Raw genomic sequence first — 24476 nt, 5'->3', positions numbered from 1 at the left:
TGTATTCGCATTTTTTAATTTTTAAGAAATTTTTTAAAATAATTGTTAAATAAAAAATTATAAAATATATATATAAATAGAAAATTTAAATAATGATTTAAGACAAAAAAGATGTGTAGAAAAATAATTAAAAGTAAATTATTTAAAAAATAATTAATTTTTAAAATAACTAAAGATAAAACGGGTATAACTAAGGGTAAAATGGGTATTATGAAATGTAGACAAAAAAGAGGAATCTCCTTTATTATTATAGATAGATTATCTACACAATATAAACATATTATGAGTTGATTAGATACAGTAGACAAAAAAGAGGAATCTCTTTTATTGTTATAGATAGATTATCTACACAATATAAACATATTATGAGTTGATTAGATACGGTTAATAAGTTAATTATTAGTTTATCTGACTAGCTTATGCCTTAATTTGACAAATACAAAAACATTTAAAAGGAATTCAAAATAATTTACTTTAAAAAATTTCTAGTGTATAAACTATAAGTTATTTCAAAGTACTTTGTAGTTTATAACTTGCAGTTTATTTATTTACTTTTTAATCTTATCTCTTATATTTTAATATATTTTTTTATTAACTCTATTGAAATATTATGAAGATAATTAATTTTTGATCTATCTTATTTTTTTTTTGTTAATTTATCATGCAATTCAAATTAAAAATATTTGACATCACAATTGAAGTAACATTAGATTATGATATTTGAAAATTGATCAAAATAAAATAGTAATTAGCAAATTCAATGTATCAACAATTTAAATTGAAAAATGTAAAATAATTTTTTTAATAAATAAATAAAATTTAAATTTAATTGATATTCATTAAATTAATTCATTTAAATAAAATATCTTGTTCAGATGAAAAATATATATAATTTTAAAAACAAGTAAAAGTATTAAAATCGTTAAGATGAATTTCATTATTTAAAAATATTTAAAATTATTATTTCATAATGATATATTTTTACTTAAAAACACAAATTACATTCACTCTTTATTAAAATATTTCTAATCCATTAAACTAAGTTATCATCTCAAAACTTACAAGTTAACAACTAATTAGTTAACATATATCTTTATGCATATTTCAAATATATTTTTATTATAATTTTTAAATATGTTTTTTTATTTTTTTAATCATTTCATTATAATTATAATCGTTTAATAATTTATTTTCAAATGCATATTTCAAAATATAAAGAAATATTGTTTTTAAATATGCATATTATAATAAAATTTAAATTATAATAATATTTAAAATATGCATTCGAAATATTAAAATTAAATATTTGAAAAAATATTTTCAAAATAATGATAATATTTGAAATATGCATTTGAAATAATTTAATTATAACTAAAAATTATAATATTTGAAATATGCATATTATAAAAATATTTGAAATATGCATATTAGAAAAAATATTTTCGAAATAATTATAATCGTTTTGAAATATATGAAAATTATAATAAAAAAATTATTACAATCATAGTATTATAATAATAAAAATTTCAAACTCGAAGAAGGAAAGAAAGGAGAATCGGATCTATTCGTAATAGTATTTGGATTTACCTTGAATCAATTATAAGGAAAAAGAGGGGAGAAGATTTAGGGTTTAGTTAATTGAGACTTTGGGATTGAATCAGTTCAAATAATGTTTGGATATAAACATAATATAGATTTGAGATTTGGATTATCCGGATTTTAAGATCATATAAATAAAATAGAAATTTGATCTAAAAAATTGTGAAATATATATTTTATCAAGAAAACATATTTTAAAAAATAAAATTTTAATGGATGAGTTCAATCAAAATTGCATTAATCAAATTTTTTTCCACCCTTACATATTTGCCTTATTACATTGCTTATATATATATATATATATATATATATATATATATATATATATATATATAAACAATATGACACTTCATTAAATATAAAATCACGCTGAAATTATTTTTATGATTCAATAGATATAATATACATAACATTTCATTTAATATATCATGACATAATTTTATTTCTCTTGTACATAAATACTAAAACTTTAAGTGTGAAAAGTAAAAAGTAATTGCCATTACTATTATACATATAGGAATAGTTATAGCACATCCATTCCTTCTTTCAATCACTAGAATTATAATACTAGTATAACTTACTCTTAGTGTATTATTTTTCTAATGACCATTACTTATACTACCTCCTTATTTAACATAATTTCTTATGCTACCTTCTTATAATACTAGTATATCAATGTCTGCATTATCTCTCCCACCACCACTTATCTTACTTCCTCCACTTACTTCCACCAACATCACCACTACCACCCATGTTACCTCTTCCACTTGGACCACAACCTACCTTACCCCCTCTACCTATGCCAACACTTCCACCTCCTTCAACACCACCACCTGCATTACCTCCTGCACTTCCACCGACATCATTACCTAGACTACCTCTTCCACCTGCATCAACATTTCCACCTCCAGCTGCACCACCACCTATATTACCTCCTCCACTTGCTCCACCACCAACATCTCCACCACCTCTCGCACCTACACTACCTCTTCCACCAACACCAACATTTCCACCTCCTCCTACACCACCCCTTATGCTACCTCCTCCCCCAACGTTATCGCTTCCACCTACACCTCCACCACCACCAACATTTCCACCTCCTCCAATACCACCACCTACATTGCCTCCTCCAATACCACCACCACCACCAACACCTACACTACCTCCTCCACCAATACCAACATTTCCACTTCCTCCTGCACCACCACCTATGCTACCTCCTCCCCCAACATTACCGCTTTCACTTGCACCTCCAACTCCACCAACACCACCACTTATGCTACCACTTCCACCAGCACCAACATTTCCACCTGCAGCTGCACCACCACCTACATTACCTTTTCCACTTGCTCCACCACCAACACCTACACCACCTCCCGCACCTACATTACCTCCTCCACCAACCCCAACATTCCCACCTCCTCTTGCACCACCCCCTATGCTACCTCCTCCCCCAACGTTACTGCTTCCACCTCCACCTCCAGTTGCACCACCACCTCCAATACCACCACCTACATTACCTCTTCCACTTGCACTACCACCAACACCTACACTACCTCCTGCACCACCACCTATGCTGCCTCCTCCCCCAACATTACTGCCTCCACCTCCACCAACACCACCTATGCTACCACTTCCACCAGCACCAACATTTCCACCAGCAGCCACACCACTGCCTATATTACCTCCTCCACTTACTCCACCACCTCCCGCACCTACACTTCCTCCTCCACCTCCACCAACATTTCCATCTCCAGCTGCACCACCACCTATGCCAACACTTCCACCTCCTCCGATACCACCACCTACATTGGCTCCTCCACTTGCACCACCACCAACACCTACCCCACCTCCTGCACCTACGCTACCTGTTCCACCCACACCAACATTTCCACCTCTTCCTGAACCACCACCTATGTTGCCTCCTCCTCCAACATTACTGCTTCCACCTGCACCTCCGCCTCCTATACCACCACCTATGCTACCTCGTCCACCTGCACCAACATTCCCATCACCACCTATGTTACCTCCTCCACCTACACCAACACTTCCACCTCCTCCAACACCACCACCTATATTACCTCCTCCACTTGCACCACCACCAACAACTACACCACCTCCTGCAGGTGCACCTATACTACCTCCTCCACCTACACCACCACCTATGTTGCCTCCACCGCCAACATTATTGCTTCCACTTGCACCTCCACTTGCACCAACACCACCTCCGGCACCGGCACCTATGCTGCCTCCTTCACCAATTTTGGCTCCTCCACCACTACCTATATTGCTTCCCGTGCCGGTACCTGCACTTCCGAAACCTCCATCTGCTGATCGACCATTTCCAAAACCACCACAATTTTGAACTTTTCGCCCGTCGACTGTCCCAATGATTATTATAACGAGTAAAATGATACGCATTATAACTTTACGTGAAAATATGGCCATAATTGTTCAACGGTGAAAATATGAGAGTGCTTATGTTCGCTGGGAGAAAAGAAAATATGCAGTTTGATTAAAGGTTGTAGTTGGATATGGGTTAGTTTCAGTGTATTTATAGCATGAGTTTGGAATAAGATGTTAATGATGTGGCTACTACCACTAAAGATGCCCGAAATTTCTACTTTCCTTTATGAATATTGTTGATGGCCACGCGTGGTATCTCTCATTGCACAAAGATTCTGAACCAGACATAGTGCATCTGCCGCCACACCAAAAAAATACGTGTAAATACGCCCTTAACTATGCATGTATAGTTGCTTCTGCTTTATCTCTGCATAAATTTTTAACTCATTCTTTCATGCCCTTGATTACGAATCTTATTTCTCCACTATAAGCTTCAGCAAATTACCAAATAAAACGTTCACCCTCCTATTATCTTTTTCTTTCTTTAGAAATAAGGATTTGTTTATGGTAATTCAACACCACTTATTCAAGAATTAAAAATTAAATTATCACTAATGTAATTTTAAACTTTATTTTCTTTTAGTTTTTTAACTTTTAATGAAATAGTTTAAAACTCTTCATTAACACTTATTTGAAGCTTTACTATTGTTTAAAAAATACTTTTTAATATTTATAATATAAACTTATTCATACAATATCTGGCAACATGCAAAATTGTACAAGATGTAAATGATGATATCTTGCTTATTGAGACTTTCCACAATACCTCCTCTATTGTCTTAAAATATCTTTATTGATCAAAATAAAATTTCTAACCATATACTATGTAAATATTTATCAAGTTATATATAAACAACTACTGATATTAATACATATTTAAATAGTTTTCTGTTGAAATATATATTTAGTTACGTGTTTGCTTTAATTTCAATGATTAACATTTTAAACTAATATTTCTTTAAATATTAAAAGGGAATATATTAAAAAAACTAATACAAAGAAAAAACTACTCAAAAAGAAGTTATACATTATCATTCAAATGCAAAATAAAAACGAGTATAATTAGTTTATTAACATATATAATTATATACCAACGATAATTATGTAATTAAATGACGGTTTAAAATTATTTTATACTCTCAGTTTAATTAAATGAAGGAATCTAAAATCATATTCAGATAAGTTAAATTTATTTTATAAAAAATATTTAAATGAATAAATTGAAAAAATAATTATTTTAATAAATAAATATTATAAATACAATATATTTATATATCGAAATTTTTTTTATAAACATTTTAAAAATTTGGGATATTAATTATTATTAAAAGCGTAATTTTAAAAGTGAAAATCAGTCCAAATTACATGCATCTTTTATTATGAATTATCATCAAATCATTTCATATGAGCATAGACGGGACATAGCGTAATTCTGCAATTTTTTTCTTTCATTTGTTCTCAAATTCTAGGAACAAATCCTAGGAACCGAACACGATAGTCACTCTTGTTAGAAATAGTCCAAGTGTGAGTCAAAAAGTCCTACATTTGATAGAAAAGACAAAGTTAAACACTATATAAGAATAAAGACCCATAACACTATTGCCTTAAGGTTTTGGTGTAAAACTGATGTCAAATGTCTTATAAGTGTAAGACTAATGTCATATAACCATATATGACCACAATCTCTCAATAACCATGACTATAAATATAAACTCATCAATGGTATCAGAGTCGATGGTTCGGAGTGACTACTGCATAACCATAACCAAAAAGGGGTCACTCATACACTTGAAGGGACATTGGATAGAAAAGACAAAGTTAAACACTATATAAGAATAAAGACCCATAAGGTTTTGGTGTCAAATGTCTTATAAGTGTGTAAGACTAATGTCATATAATCATATGGAACCACAATCTTTCTGTGTCTACTCACTCTGAACAATAAATCCTTCAAAGCAAACACAACACTAAAGTTTGATTTGAAGGGACACTTCATTGTTTGATTTTATAAGTTGTAAACTTTGGTAATTTTTATTTTTATTTTTTTCATTTTAAAGTATGCTCCTTTTTTTAATCAAGCGTGTTAATAATTTTATACTTTTAGTCATTAATATTATACAAGAGGTTTTTTTGAGAACACTACTTTATAACAAGAACGTGAACATGTGATGACATTAAGTCTATTATTTTGAACTCTCAATTTTATTCTTTTTATGCTTATTTTAATTTCTTAATTTTTAATTAATTAATTAATCAATTAATGGTATGCAATTGATTAGGGATCAAAATAAGAATGTAAAACAAACTTAATATTACTTTTACTAATTAAATAAAAATTATAATTATAAAATGGTTTAAAATCTCTTAAGTGATATTCATGTACTATAACTATTATAATAAGAACATTTAATATACATAATATTTCTTATTTTATTGTATTTTACTTTATTCATGTTTTAATGTGAAAAGGTTACAGAATTAAATTTGTGGTACAAATAACGAATCAACTAAAGACGTAATGATTGATTTATACTTTGGTTCGCACTATATCGTCCACTTCGTCTTATACAATACTGGAATAAGCATTGTAGGCACATAACTGGAAGGTTCTAGGAATGATATATCAACCCTACTTTCGACACCTGCAAACCAACAAAATGCAATGAAAAACAGGTGTCAACATTGACCTTAACAATAGAAGAAAGAAAATAGTTAAAAGCTTTGAAAAAGTAAGTTAGGAGCAAGACCTATTTTTCACTTTATGTCTAACAAAATTACAATTTTAGTTATTCAGTTTGGTATAATTAAAAAAACTTTAAAATAAAATCTTACTAAAATTTTAATTTTGACCAGAAAATGACTACATTTTTGCTTCTTCAAAGCAATGAAAATGGAGTGTAAAAAACATGTTCTCTGCTTGCTAGACTGTGTGCACAAAGTGCATTGATTTAATCTTATTTAAGAAAATAAAACGGCTTAAGTGAATAAGGGACTGTACAAGTTATACTCTTCTATTTGCAAGGTAGTTATTTAGAAATAAAAATATTTCATTAAAAAATTTATAATAGATTGTATAATTTAATAGATAGAAATAAATTGCTTCTTTTTATTAAATCATCTACTAAAATAAAATATTGTTATTCAAGAACTAAAGTAATCAATACTCGTTGGAAATTTCTTGTTACAGCATTTATTACGAGATTTTGATTTATCTTACATAACATTTACTAAAATTTCTTACAGTTAACTTTCATAAAAAACAAATAAATAAAACCTCCCACGTTAATATTTTATTTGGTTATTAATGTTCCTAAAATAAAAAAGTATTTTCTTCTTATAATATAAACATATTTCAATAAATTTTTTTTAAGACTTTCATCTTAAACTTATAATCTTGCAACAAAAATAATTAACTTATAGTAAAAGTGGCGTCATTTAATAAATAAAAACTCAGCGTGCAGTCTCACAAATTAGAATGGAAGTTTATTTAGTCATTTTAAATCTCATCCCACTTATTCATTCCATAGATCCATGCTTCCACCCCCAATCGTGACCAAAGGTAGAACTAGATTGTAATACCATTCTATGTTTAACCGACAAACTAAAACTTTTTCCTATAACCGAACAGAACCATATGATAAACAAATCAGACAGTTCCAACAAGGGTCGAAACATTCGAGCTCGATGCATTGGCTGAAAAAATAAAATAACAAAAATTCAGAAGCAACAAATTCGAGCTGCTTCAGCCAAAAATAATACTATTATACTAACAAAAAAAGGAAAAATTTATTATACACTCTATTTTGCATTTTCCCCCACCGGGATCATAAAGAAAAGCATCCAAACCTATCAGTGAACGTGAATGCTAATAAAGTAACCTAACTAAGACTCTAAAAAAGACTCTAAAAGAGCAGTTATACTACCATATGCGTCAATGATCGGACAGGGACAGGAGCTTTAATAAGTCTTCTTTCGCAACATTGGCTTCTTCACGTCTTTTCTTGAAGCCGCATTGAGTCCTGGAGTGGGTATGTCTACTGTGGCTTGATACAAATCCTTCAATCTTCATATAGTGATAGGGGAATGAGATCAAATAAGGATACATGACCATACAAATTCCAAACTAGTTGTAGTTAAGGTGAAAAGGGACAATATCAATCTTACCTTGGCATGCTAATAAACAGTGAAACAACTAGGAATCCAACTATAAGAGGGAATACTGGTGCAGGGGTCAACTCCTGCATTGTATAAGAAATTAAAATTAAAAATATGTACCACACAAAAGCAACATAAGAAAACAGAAAATAGTTAACGACAAGCTTTGAAAAGCAAAGGCAGGCAAAAATAGAAAGAGTGGAGACAAGAAAAAACCTGTTTCAGTTGATCTTCGATCCTGTATATCAGCGGACCCACATGGATTTGAACATTTTTTTCCAAGTCGACCTCAATGATATCAGATTCAAACTTAAGCGAGCTTTGTGGGAGACCAGATTGAAGCTGTAGAAGGTGTCTTCCCTTTGATAAGCCCTTCACTTGGAAGAAGTTAGAAATTGGAAGGGGGAAGACTGACTCTATCTTGTTAAGGTCACTGGCTGACCTAATTTCTACCATCAGATGTTTACGTAGTTCATTTGTACCGTTTCCTTCAACGTGGCAACTTATAATTGTCATTTCCGGCTCCTCGAAAACTATAAAATCCAAACCCTTGATATCTTCTGTTCCAACCTGAGAACATCAACCAACAAGCTTACTACAGGATCACAACAATGACAACAAATCTAAACCCCATAGCTACCGAAAACTAACCTTCACAGCAATTGAATCTGGAGATGCACGTTCTATATTAGAACTGCCTACAGCATCCCTTCTAGCCACTTTGACAACATAGACAGTATCAGGCTGTAGTCCTCTCAGACGATAATTTCCATTGGAATCTGTCACTGTTTCCTCAAAATAGCCTTTTGACTCTGACCGGGCTTCAACTGAAACTTCTCCTTTGGGTTGTCCAGACAACAAAGTGACAACACCAGTAGCACTGTAAGAGTTTATTTACTTCAGCATCTTCCAGAGTAATGTATGCCCAAGCAGAAAAGTGCAAGCCAGAAAAAGAAAGAGAAGGCTATGGCATGTACAGCAATTGAATATAATTACTTGGTAATAAAATATAAAATAAAAAAGAAGTAACATGTTGATTCACAATTTGCTCTGCAGTTTGGTTGTATGTGATTACACTGATAATAGTTCTATATTGTCTGTCCTACTCACCAGCATAATTTATTTGTTTTAAGTCGTTTCATATACAAGGAAAACTGCATGTTTTACATCACCTTGCATTGATTTGCATTTGAAGCCGGATGCAATGTCGCTTAGAGCCTTAAACTTAAATCATACACGCTTGATAGATAAGATTCAATCTACATTACACTTAAGTCATGCATACTTGAAATAGATCTCTTAAATAAACTACCAATCAAATGGAATTAAAGAAACAAGTCAGCATTCGAGAAAATAAAAAAGTAAAACCTGTAGGCTACACGCGTGGCCTGGAAAATAACTTCTCTGGACTCCCCTGCTCCAAGCTCTATTGCCTGTGCTGGAGGTGAGAAAGCATACTCCTAGAAAATAAGACAATAGTATACACAGAATAAGGAAGTGGACAAAGATGTAGCTTTCAGAAATGACCAGTATAATTTTAATCATCAACTTCTAAATAAGCCTGATATTTACAAACACTGCAACTTCTTATTCTTAAGTTTGTTAGATAGCTCACAAGCAGAAAATTACTCACAGAGAATTGTTATATGAATACACAAACAAAACGCAATAATTTAGTCAGGGATATTTTGGATTCATAATCAAATCAAGTATATCGTTAACTGCAAGTGCAGTAACACGTGAACTGGAGTTGATTGATAAAAAGTTGCATGTGAAGGACATGACAAGTAGTATACAACATCATAGCAATTATGTCCAGTACTCCAGTTACAGTATTATTACCTTCAAAACAGGACGCAAATAGAACATTCCAGGAAACAAATTATCAAACTGGAATGTCCCTCCAGTCCCTGATACCGAGTTGTTTCTATAACCATTGTCACCACTCAAAGATAAGAGAACAGAAGGAATGGGCTCTTCAGCATCATCTTTGTGATGTATGTGTACTAAAATTTGACTAAGCTTCTGACAAGTAAAGGAATGAGGCGCAACTTTTTTTAAATGATATCCAGGCTGCAAGTATAAACAAAAACAATAATCAAACAATGTAAGAAACCAAGATGGCAACAGAAACACCAAAGATAAGAAGAGAAAATGAATCTATTCTAGTATATTCTTTAAATAAAGCATTAATTTTACTTAGTTTGTTCAGAGAAAAGAGACTACCTTTGAAGCCTCGACATTGTAACCGATATCATTGTGCAGAGGTCCTGCCACATAGGAACCATCAGTACCAGTGGTTGTTTCAAGAACTAGTTCGCCATTTTTAAGTGTAGTAATGCTGCTGTCTCCAGCCGCAAAAACTCTGATATGGACGCCAGAAAGAGGAGGTGAAACTGATCCTTCAATGTATGCACCGACTTCACAAGAAAATGTAGGAATATAAGCTTGACAATTATCATCTGTCACTGATACCTACGTAAAAGAATTTTGCAAATAAAACTCAGTTAGTCACATAAAAAATCAGTAGAAAAACTAATATTTTGATACTTACTTGATGTTCCCTAGGATAAAATAAAAGTTTCTTCTGCCCATCATTCCTGTAACCGAAAAAGAACAAGTCAATAGTATCAATTGGGTAGATAGAAGTGCTCGAATAAGTTTGATTTCAAAAGCTACAGAGAGGAGGGAAAGGATAGGAAGGAGAAATGAAATGAGTAATTGAAGTATTAAAAAAAACAAGAAAACTACACGCAACCTCCCAGAATCACAGAATTGTGTGCATTATATGCACAATACACTAATAAACACCACGAAATCATAAAAAATAGGTAAGTTAATTTAAGTGTTTACCTTTGAGAAAAACTGGACACAAATAATACAATTTTAAGATTTATCATTTCTTTTTCAAGATATTGGATGTGACTACATAAATTAAAAATGGTAAAAAATAAAGCTTTTGAATAGTTTGAAAGGAATTACTAGTTAGCATAAAATGCTATAAATCCTCTTTACTGAATTATTTTACAAGCAATACACAGTCAATCCTTTCGGATAAATAGGCAAAGATGTAATGAGATAGTTGCTATTATGTATTCATGCCATCAATTTTCTTTCTTGATCCAATCTGCTTCTACACAAGCGATTAAAACTAAAATAGACATTTCATTGAAATTGTTTGAACAACCAGTTAGATTAAATATATGTACCTAGAGTCCCAAGGAACAAAGGTAAGTTTTTCTCCTAGATTGGCCCAAACAGAATACTCAAATATGGCGGTATCTGTTTGATCTTTCGCATGGGACTTCAGTGTGGCTGTGGCTTGATCAATAACACCAGCTCCGTCATGTTTAATATCAACAACTATTTTCTCAGGCAATGCATCAAGTGTGCCAGACTGCACATTTATCTGTCCTTTAAGAAGATACTTTTCTCCAGTAAGGCGAATGGGCTACAGAAAAAGAAAATTATGGAAGAAAATCCTAAAAAGAACCAAATATGATACATGAAAAACTGAAGAATGTAATCACGGATAAAACTGAAGAATGTAATCACGGATATCTGAATGCTCCATACCAATTGAGTAGATGTATTAAATTTCACCGATGAACTCCCAAAGAAGATACACGAGTCAACAAAACTAAATTCGTGTACACCAGGATGTTCTACACATATATGCTGGGAACCTTTCTGCAGAAAGACAAAAAGGAACAGAAATGAAATTTTATGAAGCCTCAACTTACTGGCATCTTTGGATGTGATATTTGTTGTACCTGAATTTTCAAATTCACTATTGACCCATCTGGTTGAGTCAGGTAACCATCAACATTGTGAGTCGAGATAACATTGACCCAGTAGCCTTTTTGAACAAAAAGGATTCCTTCTACGTCCTCAGCACCAACATTTACATCTATGAAGTTCTGTTCCCAGCACCAATTATCTTCCAACGTGACTGATTCAGGGGAACTGTGTTTGACCTAAAACAAATATTATTACAGTGGCCAAAACACACATGAATCAGAACTTTCCAGAAAAAAACTGACATTGGACCACAAATGAAATGGGAAAGCAAAAAAAATATCAACCTCAAGCCTGTATTTTCCAGGAATAACATTTGAAAACTGAAATTGACCACTTTCAGTGGTCAAGCTAATTGTTTTTCTGTCTCCACTATGTTTCTCAACCTGTCTCACCAGGGTAACATATACAAATGGACCACATTTCTCCTTGCAGGATACAGCACCATGAATATTGACCAGAGCCTACAATTATAAGGAATATAGTCAGAATACAACAATATAAAATCAGTGCCACTCTATCCTGGTCTTTGTGGGGACAAGGTCAAAAGGATTCCTAAAGAAAATAAAGAAAAATATATTTAGAGGAACCAAACAATAACTCAACAGTATAGAAAATCTGTAAATAAATAAAATCCAAGTTAAAAAATTTATTCCATTATGTTGAGATTCCATATCAACAATATGACCAGAATATGATAAAAACTAGGACAATTATCTTCTCAAGAGGTAAGAGCTACCTGGCTTCATCGCTTTCTTGGTATAAAATTAAAAAGAAAGTTCTACAATCTCCATATTCAACAATAGATATTACTAATGATTGGATCCCTTTGGCTGCTTCTACTGTTTTTACATTTACAGCACACAATCAGACACAGTTTTTCAAATATGTAATAAATATAGGCCTAAGATGACATTTCTTTCTTTGTTGCTTGTTAAAATTATGACTGTTATTGTATTGTACAGCTTCCATAAAGGTGCTTTTTGGGTGTATGTACCTAGCCTAAGGGTTCAGTGTCATGGATATAACTTTTCCTTGTATTGACATCTCTCTTTGCAGAAATACAGAGAAAATGCATCAGACACAATATTCATAAAATTCAGGTATCAAAGCATTTGATACTCTGTTGCACATCATTGTTCTCCGCAATGTTTGTTTTAGGTAGTGCTATATATAGTGATACAAATTCCGAATCTCTCTGAGTGGTGCTAACAGTAAAATAACTGCCTAAGCAAGTTTCTGATAGACTAGGTAAGTGAATCAAATTGAGGCCTATGCAGAATCAGCAAGTTCTACACAGGTTCTACACAGCCGCATCCCTTTGTCTGCTTCTACTTTTTTACATTTATTGCAGGCTCACTTTCTTATAAGTTAGGCTCTCTTTCTTATTGCAAGCTCACATTTATTGCAAACCTCACCTCATAAGTTAGGCTTAAATTTCAGTTTCTTAAATATTATAATCTGCAAACTTTTAGGCCCAAAAGTAACAACTTTACTGTGCCCTCTTTTTTGTTTCATCTACCGCCCAAACTAAACCCAAAGCACCTCTGTAACTGCCCCCTTTTGCCACCCCAAAATAAACCTATGCACTTCTCATATAACCCTCTTTTACCATCCAAAAAACCTATGTTACCTCTCATAAAACCCCCTTTTACCACCCCTGAGAGCCTTGTTACCGGCCCTCTTTTTTCCTTACCAAATAGCTTCCCAAAAGTTACCTTTGAGCAACCACAACAAATTGACGATTACTTTTGTGCCCCTCCTTTAATTACATTTGGGTCCTTATGAAAGATAATTAAATAAAGAGAATGATGTGTAAAATAATTCCAAATGGCAACCTATAAATGGAGACACATCAGGAGGGTTTTAAAACATGTTTTAAAGGAGGGGCACAGAAGCAGTAACCTCCTTAATTTCATCTTTTATTTTTTTCAGTTTCAACTGTCTCTTCCAATACTCCTCTTGTACCTTTCAACACTCCCTCTTTTCCCTTTTGTTTCAATATTACACTCGCTTTCATCTCTTTAATAATTCTGTAGGATCTTACAAACGCTCCTTTGCTTCCCCCACCCATTCTTTTCATAATTTTGCAGGATATTACAAATAATGTACCAATCTCTTGATTAACAATCTACATTTACTTTCATGATCTTGTGTAAGATCTCAATTTTGACTACCATGACTACATCAATATAGAACTCCAATTTTGATTCCCTGACAGAATTCAGCATGCATGATGCAGGAAAAACTGAAGGAAAAAAGGGAAAAGAAGAAAAATACAAGATAACCTATAGCTAATATGGGTGAAAAATTACTTGTGAAAATTCAATATTCAACAGGGGACTTTTGACCACAACATCGATATAAGATGGAGTAAACATGAGTCCAGCAGCATTCTCAGGAGTTGCAGCAATGGCTGACAAGCGATATTCCCCGGGAAGAACCTAGACATAAAGCAAACAATCTGTATATCACTAATGAGAAATGAACAAACAAATTTCAGCAGATACTCTATAAACATCATTAAAGAAAAAAGCAATAAAATTATTTTAACAATAATTTGAGACATGATTTGGACAGTAGCTATGAACCATCTTCAAACACAAGTTCTCCTATGAACTGCAGATGCTGAAAATTGGCCCCTTTTTGACATTTCAACAAAAAATATTCAATATAAAATACTGAAAATCCCTTCCTTAATAACACTCCAGCTGTTTAAAGAAGACTACCTGAGAAATATTATACCATAGGCTTTGAAGCTGCAACAAGTTTCAATTTTTGCTAGTGTATGGTTAATGCATTTTAGGATCCTAAATTCAATTCATAAAAGAACTAGCAACACCAAACATAAATGTGTCACAAATTTAATAGTTTAAAGGTTAGAACTGTCCTCCCAATGCTTGCCACCAACAGATAAAAAAGGACAATAAAATTAGATAGATTTGATGGTAACATGCTGCTTTTTATATAAGCTAACACTACTAGAGCATAAGGTTGAATCTGTTATTTAAAATCTAAATACACCACCTCTTCTCTTTCTGTGCAAGCTACTTGTATTCACATTATATTAAGACACTGTTAACATTACGAAAAGGAAAAAAACTTATTGATTTATTATCACCAAGCTAACATACCTCAAAGCAGAAGTTTCCATTTTCATCTGTTTGCTTCTTTTGTGGTTTCACATTATCAGGTCCATGAGTCAAAGCTACCTAGTAGTACAGATACCAAAAGATCAACATTAACTTTAACATGAAAATGTTACAAAAAAAATTAAAAGTACAGAATATGCGTACCTTTGCTTTCAGACCACCATTAGCCATCCTAACCAAACCACAGAGATTGTATGAAATGGCATTGATGTCTTCTATTGAAGCCATATTTGGCAATACCTGAGTAAGAAAACAAACTTTGAAACAAGAGACACACACAGCAGCATTTTTACACCACCTACGAATTTTCATCATCCTACTAAGAGAGCAGTATAATAAACTTAAATTCTAATAAGATTGTCATAATATGTTTTACCATATAATTCTCCAAATTCTTGAATTTGTAATGCTCTTTTTGGGCTTCTATGGTATAGTGCTTGGATGTAACCTAATAAATATAACATAGAAAAGAAAGAGTAAAACAAAAATGTAAATGTAAACGTAGATGGAATGGAACTACAATAAACTGAAAGAAATTATCAGCACAGTCTAAAATAAGATAAAGAAAAGGTAAAAGTATGCTGGCCTAGGCTCTAATTGATATCCACAATCCAGGTAGATTGAAAAAACTTACTCAGATTGATAGAAAAAACAAACTCAACAAATAAACAAGAAAATAGATGTGTCTTAAACTAAAACAAAATAGAATCTCTTGCCAATGAACAACCTAACTCCATCATTTACCCATATTAATTCCAATACCTGATCAAGTTTGTAGTATCCTTGATTATCAGTAATAGACCTTTCATGGCCATCAACTATGATTTTGACACCCTCCACTCCCATGCCATTTCCATCAACCACACGGCCTCCAACAGAAAATCCAGTTACCTGAGAGAATTAACATTGATAGCACATACTTGAGAGAAAATAGCATACACATAACCCCAATAATAGATTGATATGGTAAAATTACAGTGCAATTGTTATGACTGAACCAAACATTTCTCAACATACAAAATGGGAAATATTATAACTTTTCAAAACACTCATATCTATATTTGGTACCTAAATATTATGGAATTCCAATCTTAATTTCCAATTTCTTCTAGAACTGTTTTACGTATATTTTCCGTTGTAAGATTTGCTTCTAATTTTTAATAAATTAAGTGATAACCAGAACTATATGCAACTAGCAGAAAAAAGTTTTCCTTCCACCAGCATTTGCAGCCGCTAACAAAAGCCATCATCACCCAACAGTTAACTGTTTTGGCAAACAGTGACTAAGCTATCCTTGGTTAGTTTGATGCCAAAATATCAAAAAGTAAAGTATAATCATCATCGTCATCATTTGTACTTCACATAAATAATAGGACACTCTGAAAGGGTGACCTTATTTAAAATTTTAAAAAATGGATATGCGCTAGATGAATATGCAATAGAGCTTAGCTAGCATGCCTATGAACATAATGGCATATGTTCAATAATACAACAATTATGTGGAAACAGGAGTGAAAAAGCAGTTATTTATAAAAGATTTTTGGAAATACTGGAACATAATCTAGCATTTACATTTATTTCATTTAATGAAAAATTCACAAGGCATGCAGTCGTGAACTGAATAGTAATACATAATTCAATCTTCTTATTTACCCCACATTGGTAGCACTAGTATTTTTCTGAATGCCACAGGAAACAGAAAGTGGTGAGGGTTAGCATATTAAACATTTTATCCATATAGTCTACCTGAAATTTTTGAGGCACTGTTACGTGCTGATGCTTGATATTAACTGAGACGCTGGGTGGCGAAACATCAAATACTGTATTTTCACCCTTATAGTAGGGAACAAGTTCATAACTCCCTGCATGTTGATAAAAAAGTACAAGCACTGAATTAAGAAAAATAGGTTCTAGCAGCATGTAGTAGCAATTTTCGAGCAAAGCAAGAACATAATTCGCCAAAAAGGAATAGCAACTGTAGAGTAAATACAAGAAATATTTTGGAGTGAAATTTAATATGATTAATGACCAGGAGACTAATTGTCGTATGTATGTTAGGGGTGAAGTTCCAGGTATTTTGAAAACACAGTTGCACACCTATAATTGCAAGTCATCGGTGTTTGTTTAAAAAATTAAAATGCACAAACTACAAACAAGCTGACAAAAACACACCAGGAAAGAATATTCCTTTCATCAATGTATAGGCACCAGAAATTCAACACTCCCTATGGAAACATCAAGAGGGAGTATATGACAGAATAAGAACGCAAATGTGTAATTACCACAAGGTATTGAATTGAATGTGAACTTTCCATCAGCATCTGATGTAGCGTGACAGAGAGCTCTTTCTTGTCGTGGACCAGTAACAATGCCTTGCAAACATTCTACCTCAGAAACATCATCTGAATATAAGAAAATATGGACTCCAACAATCGGATTTCCCTGGAAACAGACGAACCGAATTGGAAAGCATATATATATGATTGAGAAAGGTTTCAATTAAACTGTGAAGTTATAAACCACGTTAAACTGTTTTGGAGGTAAAAACTGATTGAGAACATAAACATCCTTCAACACTCATAAAAATGTGAACAGATGAAGCAAGCAATGCAAACAAGAATATTTGTTTAGCTCTGTGTCACAGACAGTCACAAAGTGGGAGAAGGCTTTGTTGCTATTGTTATCGTATGTTATTGAGATACATAGATCTTTTCACTAGATTATACAATAATTTTACAAAGAAAATTATATTATATAACAATTACAAAAGGGAAGTGTAATATTGAAAATGATTTGTCCCTTCAACAAACATTACCTGAGCAACAACAAATCCACTGATACTATATCCAGGGACAAAGAAAACATCATCAACTACCCCATTTCCAAAGCCCAATTCAATCTGTAACACAATATCGGAAAAATAGTAAGCACATTATGCTAGCTCATTAAATGTATCATGAGAATAAAATGTGACACCCAAGAAATGGGTTGGAACAGAAGGAAAACACTGAAAGCAAATACAATATCCAACCTGTGTTGAACCTTTAACTTCAACTTCCATATCAGGATTTGAAGCACGTAGTGTATATTTTCCTGCAATCACATCAAGAGTGTTGCCCATTTGTTTGAACAATTTGGAGATGAAGAATAGAAAATAATGAAACAATAGCAAGAACAATTGATTCTGAACAAAACTGATGGACAAGTCAATTGGACTCTCTGGTCAGGCAGTACCATTACTTGTGAGAAGAGATAATGAGATTTTATTTAAGAATTCGCTCAAGCAGTATAATAATAATAATGTTAACAAAGACAAATACAATGATTTTCAATCGAACAATTAAAATATCACTACTTCCTACGAAAAATTTACAATGGATATCTGCAAGCTGGCCTTAGGAGGGTGCATACGGAGTGACCTACTGCACCCAACAAATGGTATAAATATCACTACATCCAAGGATATATTAATCACTTTTTTATTATTGATTAATTTTGGATCAACAAAAAATCATTTTTCATCTAAAATTGTTAATGGTCTAACAAAGCATTTTGAAAATATAAGGAATTTAAATCAGATCAGCTAAAATTTCAGGCATTTCAAGCTTAAATTTTAAAATTCTCAATCCAAATACAAGGTATTGCAAGTGGCTTTCTCTCGGACAATGCATAAATTTGCTAACCAAACTTGCAACAAGTGTAACATTTCGCCTTGTGTCAAACCAGGTAATTTAATTTCCAACTAAATGCTAATATATCTCCTTGTCCATTATTGCACTATCATTTGCATATAGGTGAATTGACGGGAGTATTTACAAATACAAATTGCCCCACTTATCTTATAGATCAAATTTGTGATATATTTGTGTTGAGACATGAAAATACCCTTCCTAGAGGGAGACACTACAATTCACAAAAAATGTTTCAGCCTCCCAAGTATTTTTGTCCTAAAATCCTTTGCTAGATGTTGACTCAAGACTTATTCCTTCCAATCTCATCACTGATAACCATAGTATCACCTACATACACTAACAATCCAATCATTTCCTTTAAAGTTATAGGATCAAGTTTACCCGTTTTATTCAAGGACAAACAAGATACCCAAAGAGATCTTTCGTGGAAGTTGTAGAAGTGAACAAAATAGGATAGAGAAAAGAAAACATAGGACTCTTATATCTCAAGACTCTTATATCACACTATCAGTATTTCTTGTAATAAACCTATACAAATCAACTCTGATGTATAATAACACAAATTCAACAGCTTTGTGCCTCTCCTTTTTGTCTTTTAACGCAACAAAAAGATAAGAACTTCCGTAAACACGATGTCTAAGGTAGTTAGTAACAATCATTAAATGCTCTATTTCCAACACCACTCATTTCAAAGTGCCGAAATAGATAATTTGTAAACATTAAACATAATTACCCAGCTAAAATTTCATTCATTTTTTTGGATTCAAAATAATTCTGATCACGTAATATTAATTAGACAATCTCATTCACCACCAGCTCATCTGGTTCATCCTGGACTAGTTCTCCATCAATTGTTCTCACCTCCAATGAAATCATACTTTTTGTGTGGAAATTTGAAACCAATTCTGCATATCAGTAACCGTTTATATTTTTAACACAACCATATCTTCATGCCACATAAATATTAATCCTATATAGATGAGTCTTGGACAACTACTTATATATATGTAGTAATGATATTAATTTCCATTAGTGAAAGGCTCCCTACATAATAAAAGAATTGAAAGCTAATAACTTTCCAACCAAAGTAAACAACTAAAAAGACTCCCCTACCTGGAATGATATTTGTAAACAAGTAACTCCCTGATGATGAAGTTGAGACGGAAGAGACAAGATCCCCAGAAAGGGACAATAATTCAACATTTACATTTGATGGGCCTCCATTTTTAATTGAACAGCTTTCTCCCCCTACAGCTCCCACAACTCTACCAGATATAGTGAACCTAAAATATAAAAAACTTCGAAGATAATTTCAAAATATAGAGCATAAGCAAGCATGGCATGCACAGGACATACAACAACAATAACGATAGCCTAATTCAACTAGAAATTGGTTACATTCACCCTGACACTCCTTTCATTTTTAATAATATGCTTCGAAATAAAAAACCATGTGAAGTTAAAAAATCAGAATAATAGCCTACCCTGTGAAACGAAAATTTATATCTTCATTGCCATTGCAACCATTATTGTCAACCACCACAGGAACCTGTAGGACAAGAGGGGGGAAACAAATAACTGTCAGAATCATAAAAATAATCTCATTACATCAAGATTGAGAAAGAGAGAGAGAGTGATCATGCATGCAGATTATAACTTATAAATAACTAACCTTTTCTGGATCCCATGTCCATCCTGGAGGTCCATTAATTTTAATTACAAAGGAACCCTGTGATGAAAATAATTGCATTGAGAAGAACTGAATAGTGAATAAGCCTCTATGGCATAGATACGCTATTTCGTATTTATGTTGACAGAAGTTGCCCTAACATGCCTAAATGTGTACAAATTCTAGTAAATTTTACCTTGTCATATACCGGAATAAAATAATATCCATTTGGAGCGCATTGGGTTCTATCCTTTACCAGTCCATCCACAGTTTGAAGCTCAACCTACAACAAATGGATCAATTAAATGTTTGTTGGGTGCAAATTGAAATGAATACTTGGATGAGCAACACCACATCTTTACCCAATAATAGTGTAGTATATGGCAAAAAGGACGCCATAGGAATTTTTTATGAATGTCTTGTCTTTCTATAACAACTTAACAAGCAACTGAAGACAGTAAAATCATTACAGCTATTGTGCAAAATAATTAGTTAAATCAAATGGGACCGGTGGTAGAGTAAAGGGGGCATTTGAAAGAATTTATGGGGAGCTTATTGGAGTTTATGAAAATGGCATATGACTCTCATACGCTCTCCTATCTCTTTTTAGCTTATTCCAGTTAGATTCATAGGTCAAACCGATGACATAAGGCCTTGTGTAATAAGAGCTAATTGAATAACACTTTGGCCCAGTTTAAGATAAACTTCTGCAGAAATGCCTACCTAGTTAAATCTATGGCATACGCCCTGGTTTACTTAAAGCTTAGCAAACAAGTACCTAGGTCTTGTATGAATAAACATCTATGCAAACACTTATACTAGAAGAAAAATGGAAAAGTAAAATAAATTGAATTTTTCCCATGAGTTAAAATCAATTTGTGCACTCAACTTTCATAAAAGCTGTCTCATCCAACCTTTCCAAAAGCTGAAGTAAAAATATACTTATTGTTTTCTCCTATAAGTACTTCAGATTAATACAAATCTTATGATATTTGGCTATATTGATAATGATTTCACAAACTCTTTGAATCTCCAATATGGTCCGAACCTTCATGTTTTGAGTTTTCTTCTTTCTTAACCTGTTATACAGTCTTGACACCCTCCTTGTTACACAGACTTCTCCTAATAACTGTGTCCGGCGTGTAGTCATCTCCTTTAGCCACTAATGCATAAATACCAATGATAGCGTCCTTAACACCTTTTTCATGATTCCAATCCTTGCTAAACTATAGGAGAGGACTCCATTTGTAGGGTTTAGCATGGTTTAGAACAAATTCCGTAGTTCACTAAAATTTAATAGAATATATGATGTCGTCATGGCAAAAAGGATTATTTTGAAAATGGTATCCAAATTCCAGTCTTTATGAAAGGGTTGCTGAAGAAGATGGCCACCTCAAAAACCATCTTTGGGAGAAGTTTGCATAACAAGGTGATGACAAGCTATATCTCAACTTCAAGAAGATGAGACCGCCAAATATAGCTTTGGAGATTACAAGAGATTTATGCAAGCGCTATCAATATACCCAAATATCACGATGTTCTTATTCTTCTTTCTATGGTTGTCTATTGTAAGGATAGCTTATCAGTAATACTACTTTTTTTACAATTTTGTAGTGAATATTACCAATGGGAAAACATAAATTGCTGCTAAGATAGTAGAACCTGGAAAAAAGTGGTAGAAGAGAAAGGAATTGGATATTGAAGGAGGCATGAAAGGAATTGCTCACAATAAAAGTTTGAGTTCCTTACACTTTTCAAACATTTTGTAAGGGAAAATTATTCGTTTGGTAAGAGTAGGGCAGATTACACGCACTTACCGTGACATCGGAATAGTCCAACTTGGTATCAGTTTGTTTTCTCGATTTTACCAACGATGAGCTCGCCTGCGATAACCAGACTTAGTAAGCAAAAATAAACATTGAGCAAATATTACAAAAAAAAAGGCAGAAAAAAAAGAAGTAAACATCACACCAAAATAAACAAGCGAATTCACCAGAGATAGATATGAAACAAAGAAACAGACTAAATCGGCGTTTCAATTCTTCCAATGCATAGTGAATTACAGCAAAAATTTCAGATCCGTGCACTTATTTTCCCAATCCAAATGCTTGAAAATCAATATCGCAGTTTCTAAGCATCAATAGTAATACTAATAATGACTAAATCGGTGTTTCAATTCTTCCAATGCGTTTTTCACTGCAGAGGCTGATAGAACTGCACATTACTTTACCTCGACAAAACCACCGCAGCCATAGATGGAATCAGCAGAAGTAGCTGAAATCCAACAAGTTGCGATGAATAGTAAGCATAGAAAAGCATCTCCGATCGTCATTTCGGATCTGAAGCTCGGCGATGAATTCAACCTAAGCTAGAGGGACAGATCTGGAGAATCATACGAGTATTTGTGTTTATTTATTTAATGGAGCCACAGCCACTTCACTCTCAGCTCTGAGAGGGTTTATGGGATTTTGGAACAAACAAAAACCAAAACGACCACAGTAACAAATATTTTCCATCACAAAAAACAATTTGGAGTGATGGTTAATTTTGAGAAAATAAATATATTTAAGAATTATCTATTATGTTTTTTTTTACATTTTTCAATAATATATGTTGAAATATTTTGTAACTAATTAAAAATGTATATAAATATTGCGATTTTTTTAATATACCTAGTAATTTGAACAATATTTTTTCTTCAAATGCAAATAAACAAGTTCGAAACAAATGCACGCATATCTGTTATTTAGTAAATAATGATTTACTAAATATACATTAAAAATTAGTAAAATGTTTAAAATATCACTTTCTAACTTTTTTTTCTTTAAATATACGCTTTTATTTCTTTAAATATAAATGGGTTGAATAGGGATGTCAACGCTCTTGTACAATATTAACTCTCCGTACTTTATTTGTTGAATAAATATTTCTCTCATATTTGTATTTACATTTGTTATATCTGTGCAAGTACATGTTATGCAGACACTCACATATTTTTTTAATATTTATGGATATCTGCATATTTTTTAATATTTACAGGTACCCGCAAATATCTAAAAAAGAAAATTTTAATATTTAATAAACAAATTTAACTATAAATTCAAATAGAAATACTATAACCCTTGTAAATTTCAAACAAAATAACTCATTTAAATAGTGTTGAAAAACAGTTTACAAATTTTTTAAAAACTAATTGATAAAAATAACTCAGATTATGATGTTTTACTATTTTTTAAAAATAAATTAAAGTATAGCGGGTACGAATATTCACGAGTACAGATACATGATACACGTCCTCGTCCTATTAACATACGGGTATAAAAATACTCGTACTCGTTACCCGCGAATATCTATCTTCAATATCATTTCCTATCTCCTATAAATCGATATTACCAACGGTCAAAATTCGTCAGTAATGGTTAAAATTCGTCGCTAAATCAACATTACCGACAGATTATCGACAATCAAAAATTCATCATTAAAATGCTTGTCGGTAAAATTTTACCGATGGAAATCATGTTCCGTCGGTAAATTTGTCGGTAATTATCGACAAAAAATCCGTCGGTAAATCTATCGGTAATTACCGACGAAAAAATTTGTCGGTAATTACCGACCGAAAAATTCATCGGTAATTACCGACCGAAAAATATGTCGGTAATTACTAAAAAATTCGTTGGTAAATTTGTTGCATTGTTCATCTTCTTCCTCCTCCCTCTTTAAATTTTTTTTTCGTTTTTTTTTTCATGGTCGCCATTGTTGTTGCCGTTGCTGCCACCGTCGTCGCCGCTGCCATCATCGCTACCGTCCTGCCGCCGCCGTCGTCTTCTTCTTCTTCTCCTTCTTCCTCTTCTTCTTCTCCTTCTTCCACTTATTCCTCTTATTCTTCTTCTTCTTCTTCTCTTTCTCCTTCTCCTTCTCCTTCTTCTCCTTCTTCTTCTCTTTCTCTTTCTCTTTCTTCTTCTTCTCCTTTTCTTCTTCTTCTTCTTCTTCTTCTTCTCATTTTTT

General features: G+C 32.6%; 2 protein-coding genes across 3 annotated transcripts; both read right to left on the bottom strand.

Moving 5' to 3' along the window:
* Positions 1–2011: 2011 nt before the first annotated feature.
* Positions 2012–4261, bottom strand: LOC114181624 (uncharacterized). 2 transcript variants are annotated; one of them, XM_028068131.2, is made up of 2 exons: positions 3435–4261; positions 2012–3368 (listed from the first exon to the last, which is right to left on the bottom strand). In XM_028068131.2, the coding sequence occupies exons 1-2, from the start codon at positions 4045–4047 to the stop codon at positions 2308–2310; spliced, it is 1674 nt and encodes a 557-aa protein (XP_027923932.2). In that variant the 5' UTR covers positions 4048–4261; the 3' UTR covers positions 2012–2307. The 2 variants fall into 2 exon arrangements, with proteins under 2 accessions (XP_027923932.2, XP_085530509.1); XM_085674383.1 differs by having other exon boundaries at positions 2012–4259.
* Positions 4262–7659: 3398 nt separating this feature from the next.
* On the bottom strand, positions 7660–22951 carry LOC114182321 (Carbohydrate-binding-like fold). Its single transcript, XM_085674376.1, has 27 exons — positions 22702–22951; positions 22289–22354; positions 20668–20754; positions 20475–20531; positions 20287–20351; positions 19916–20085; positions 18142–18203; positions 17926–18009; positions 17393–17552; positions 16857–16972; positions 15873–16001; positions 15487–15558; positions 15255–15350; positions 15093–15170; positions 14274–14402; positions 12246–12422; positions 11934–12137; positions 11737–11850; positions 11370–11611; positions 10715–10760; positions 10387–10635; positions 10003–10233; positions 9529–9620; positions 8812–9040; positions 8377–8730; positions 8170–8243; positions 7660–8068 (listed from the first exon to the last, which is right to left on the bottom strand). The coding sequence occupies exons 1-27, from the start codon at positions 22801–22803 to the stop codon at positions 7963–7965; spliced, it is 3591 nt and encodes a 1196-aa protein (XP_085530502.1). The 5' UTR covers positions 22804–22951; the 3' UTR covers positions 7660–7962.
* Between the last annotated feature and the right edge of the window lie 1525 nt (positions 22952–24476).

The sequence above is a fragment of the Vigna unguiculata genome, chromosome 1, assembly GCF_037176805.1.
Source record: "Vigna unguiculata cultivar grain cowpea cultivar isolate G323 ecotype 2 chromosome 1, ASM3717680v1, whole genome shotgun sequence".
Lineage (NCBI taxonomy): Eukaryota > Viridiplantae > Streptophyta > Magnoliopsida > Fabales > Fabaceae > Vigna > Vigna unguiculata.
The sequence above is the reverse complement of the archived record's forward strand: the minus strand, read 5'-3'. Positions and strand labels throughout refer to the sequence as shown.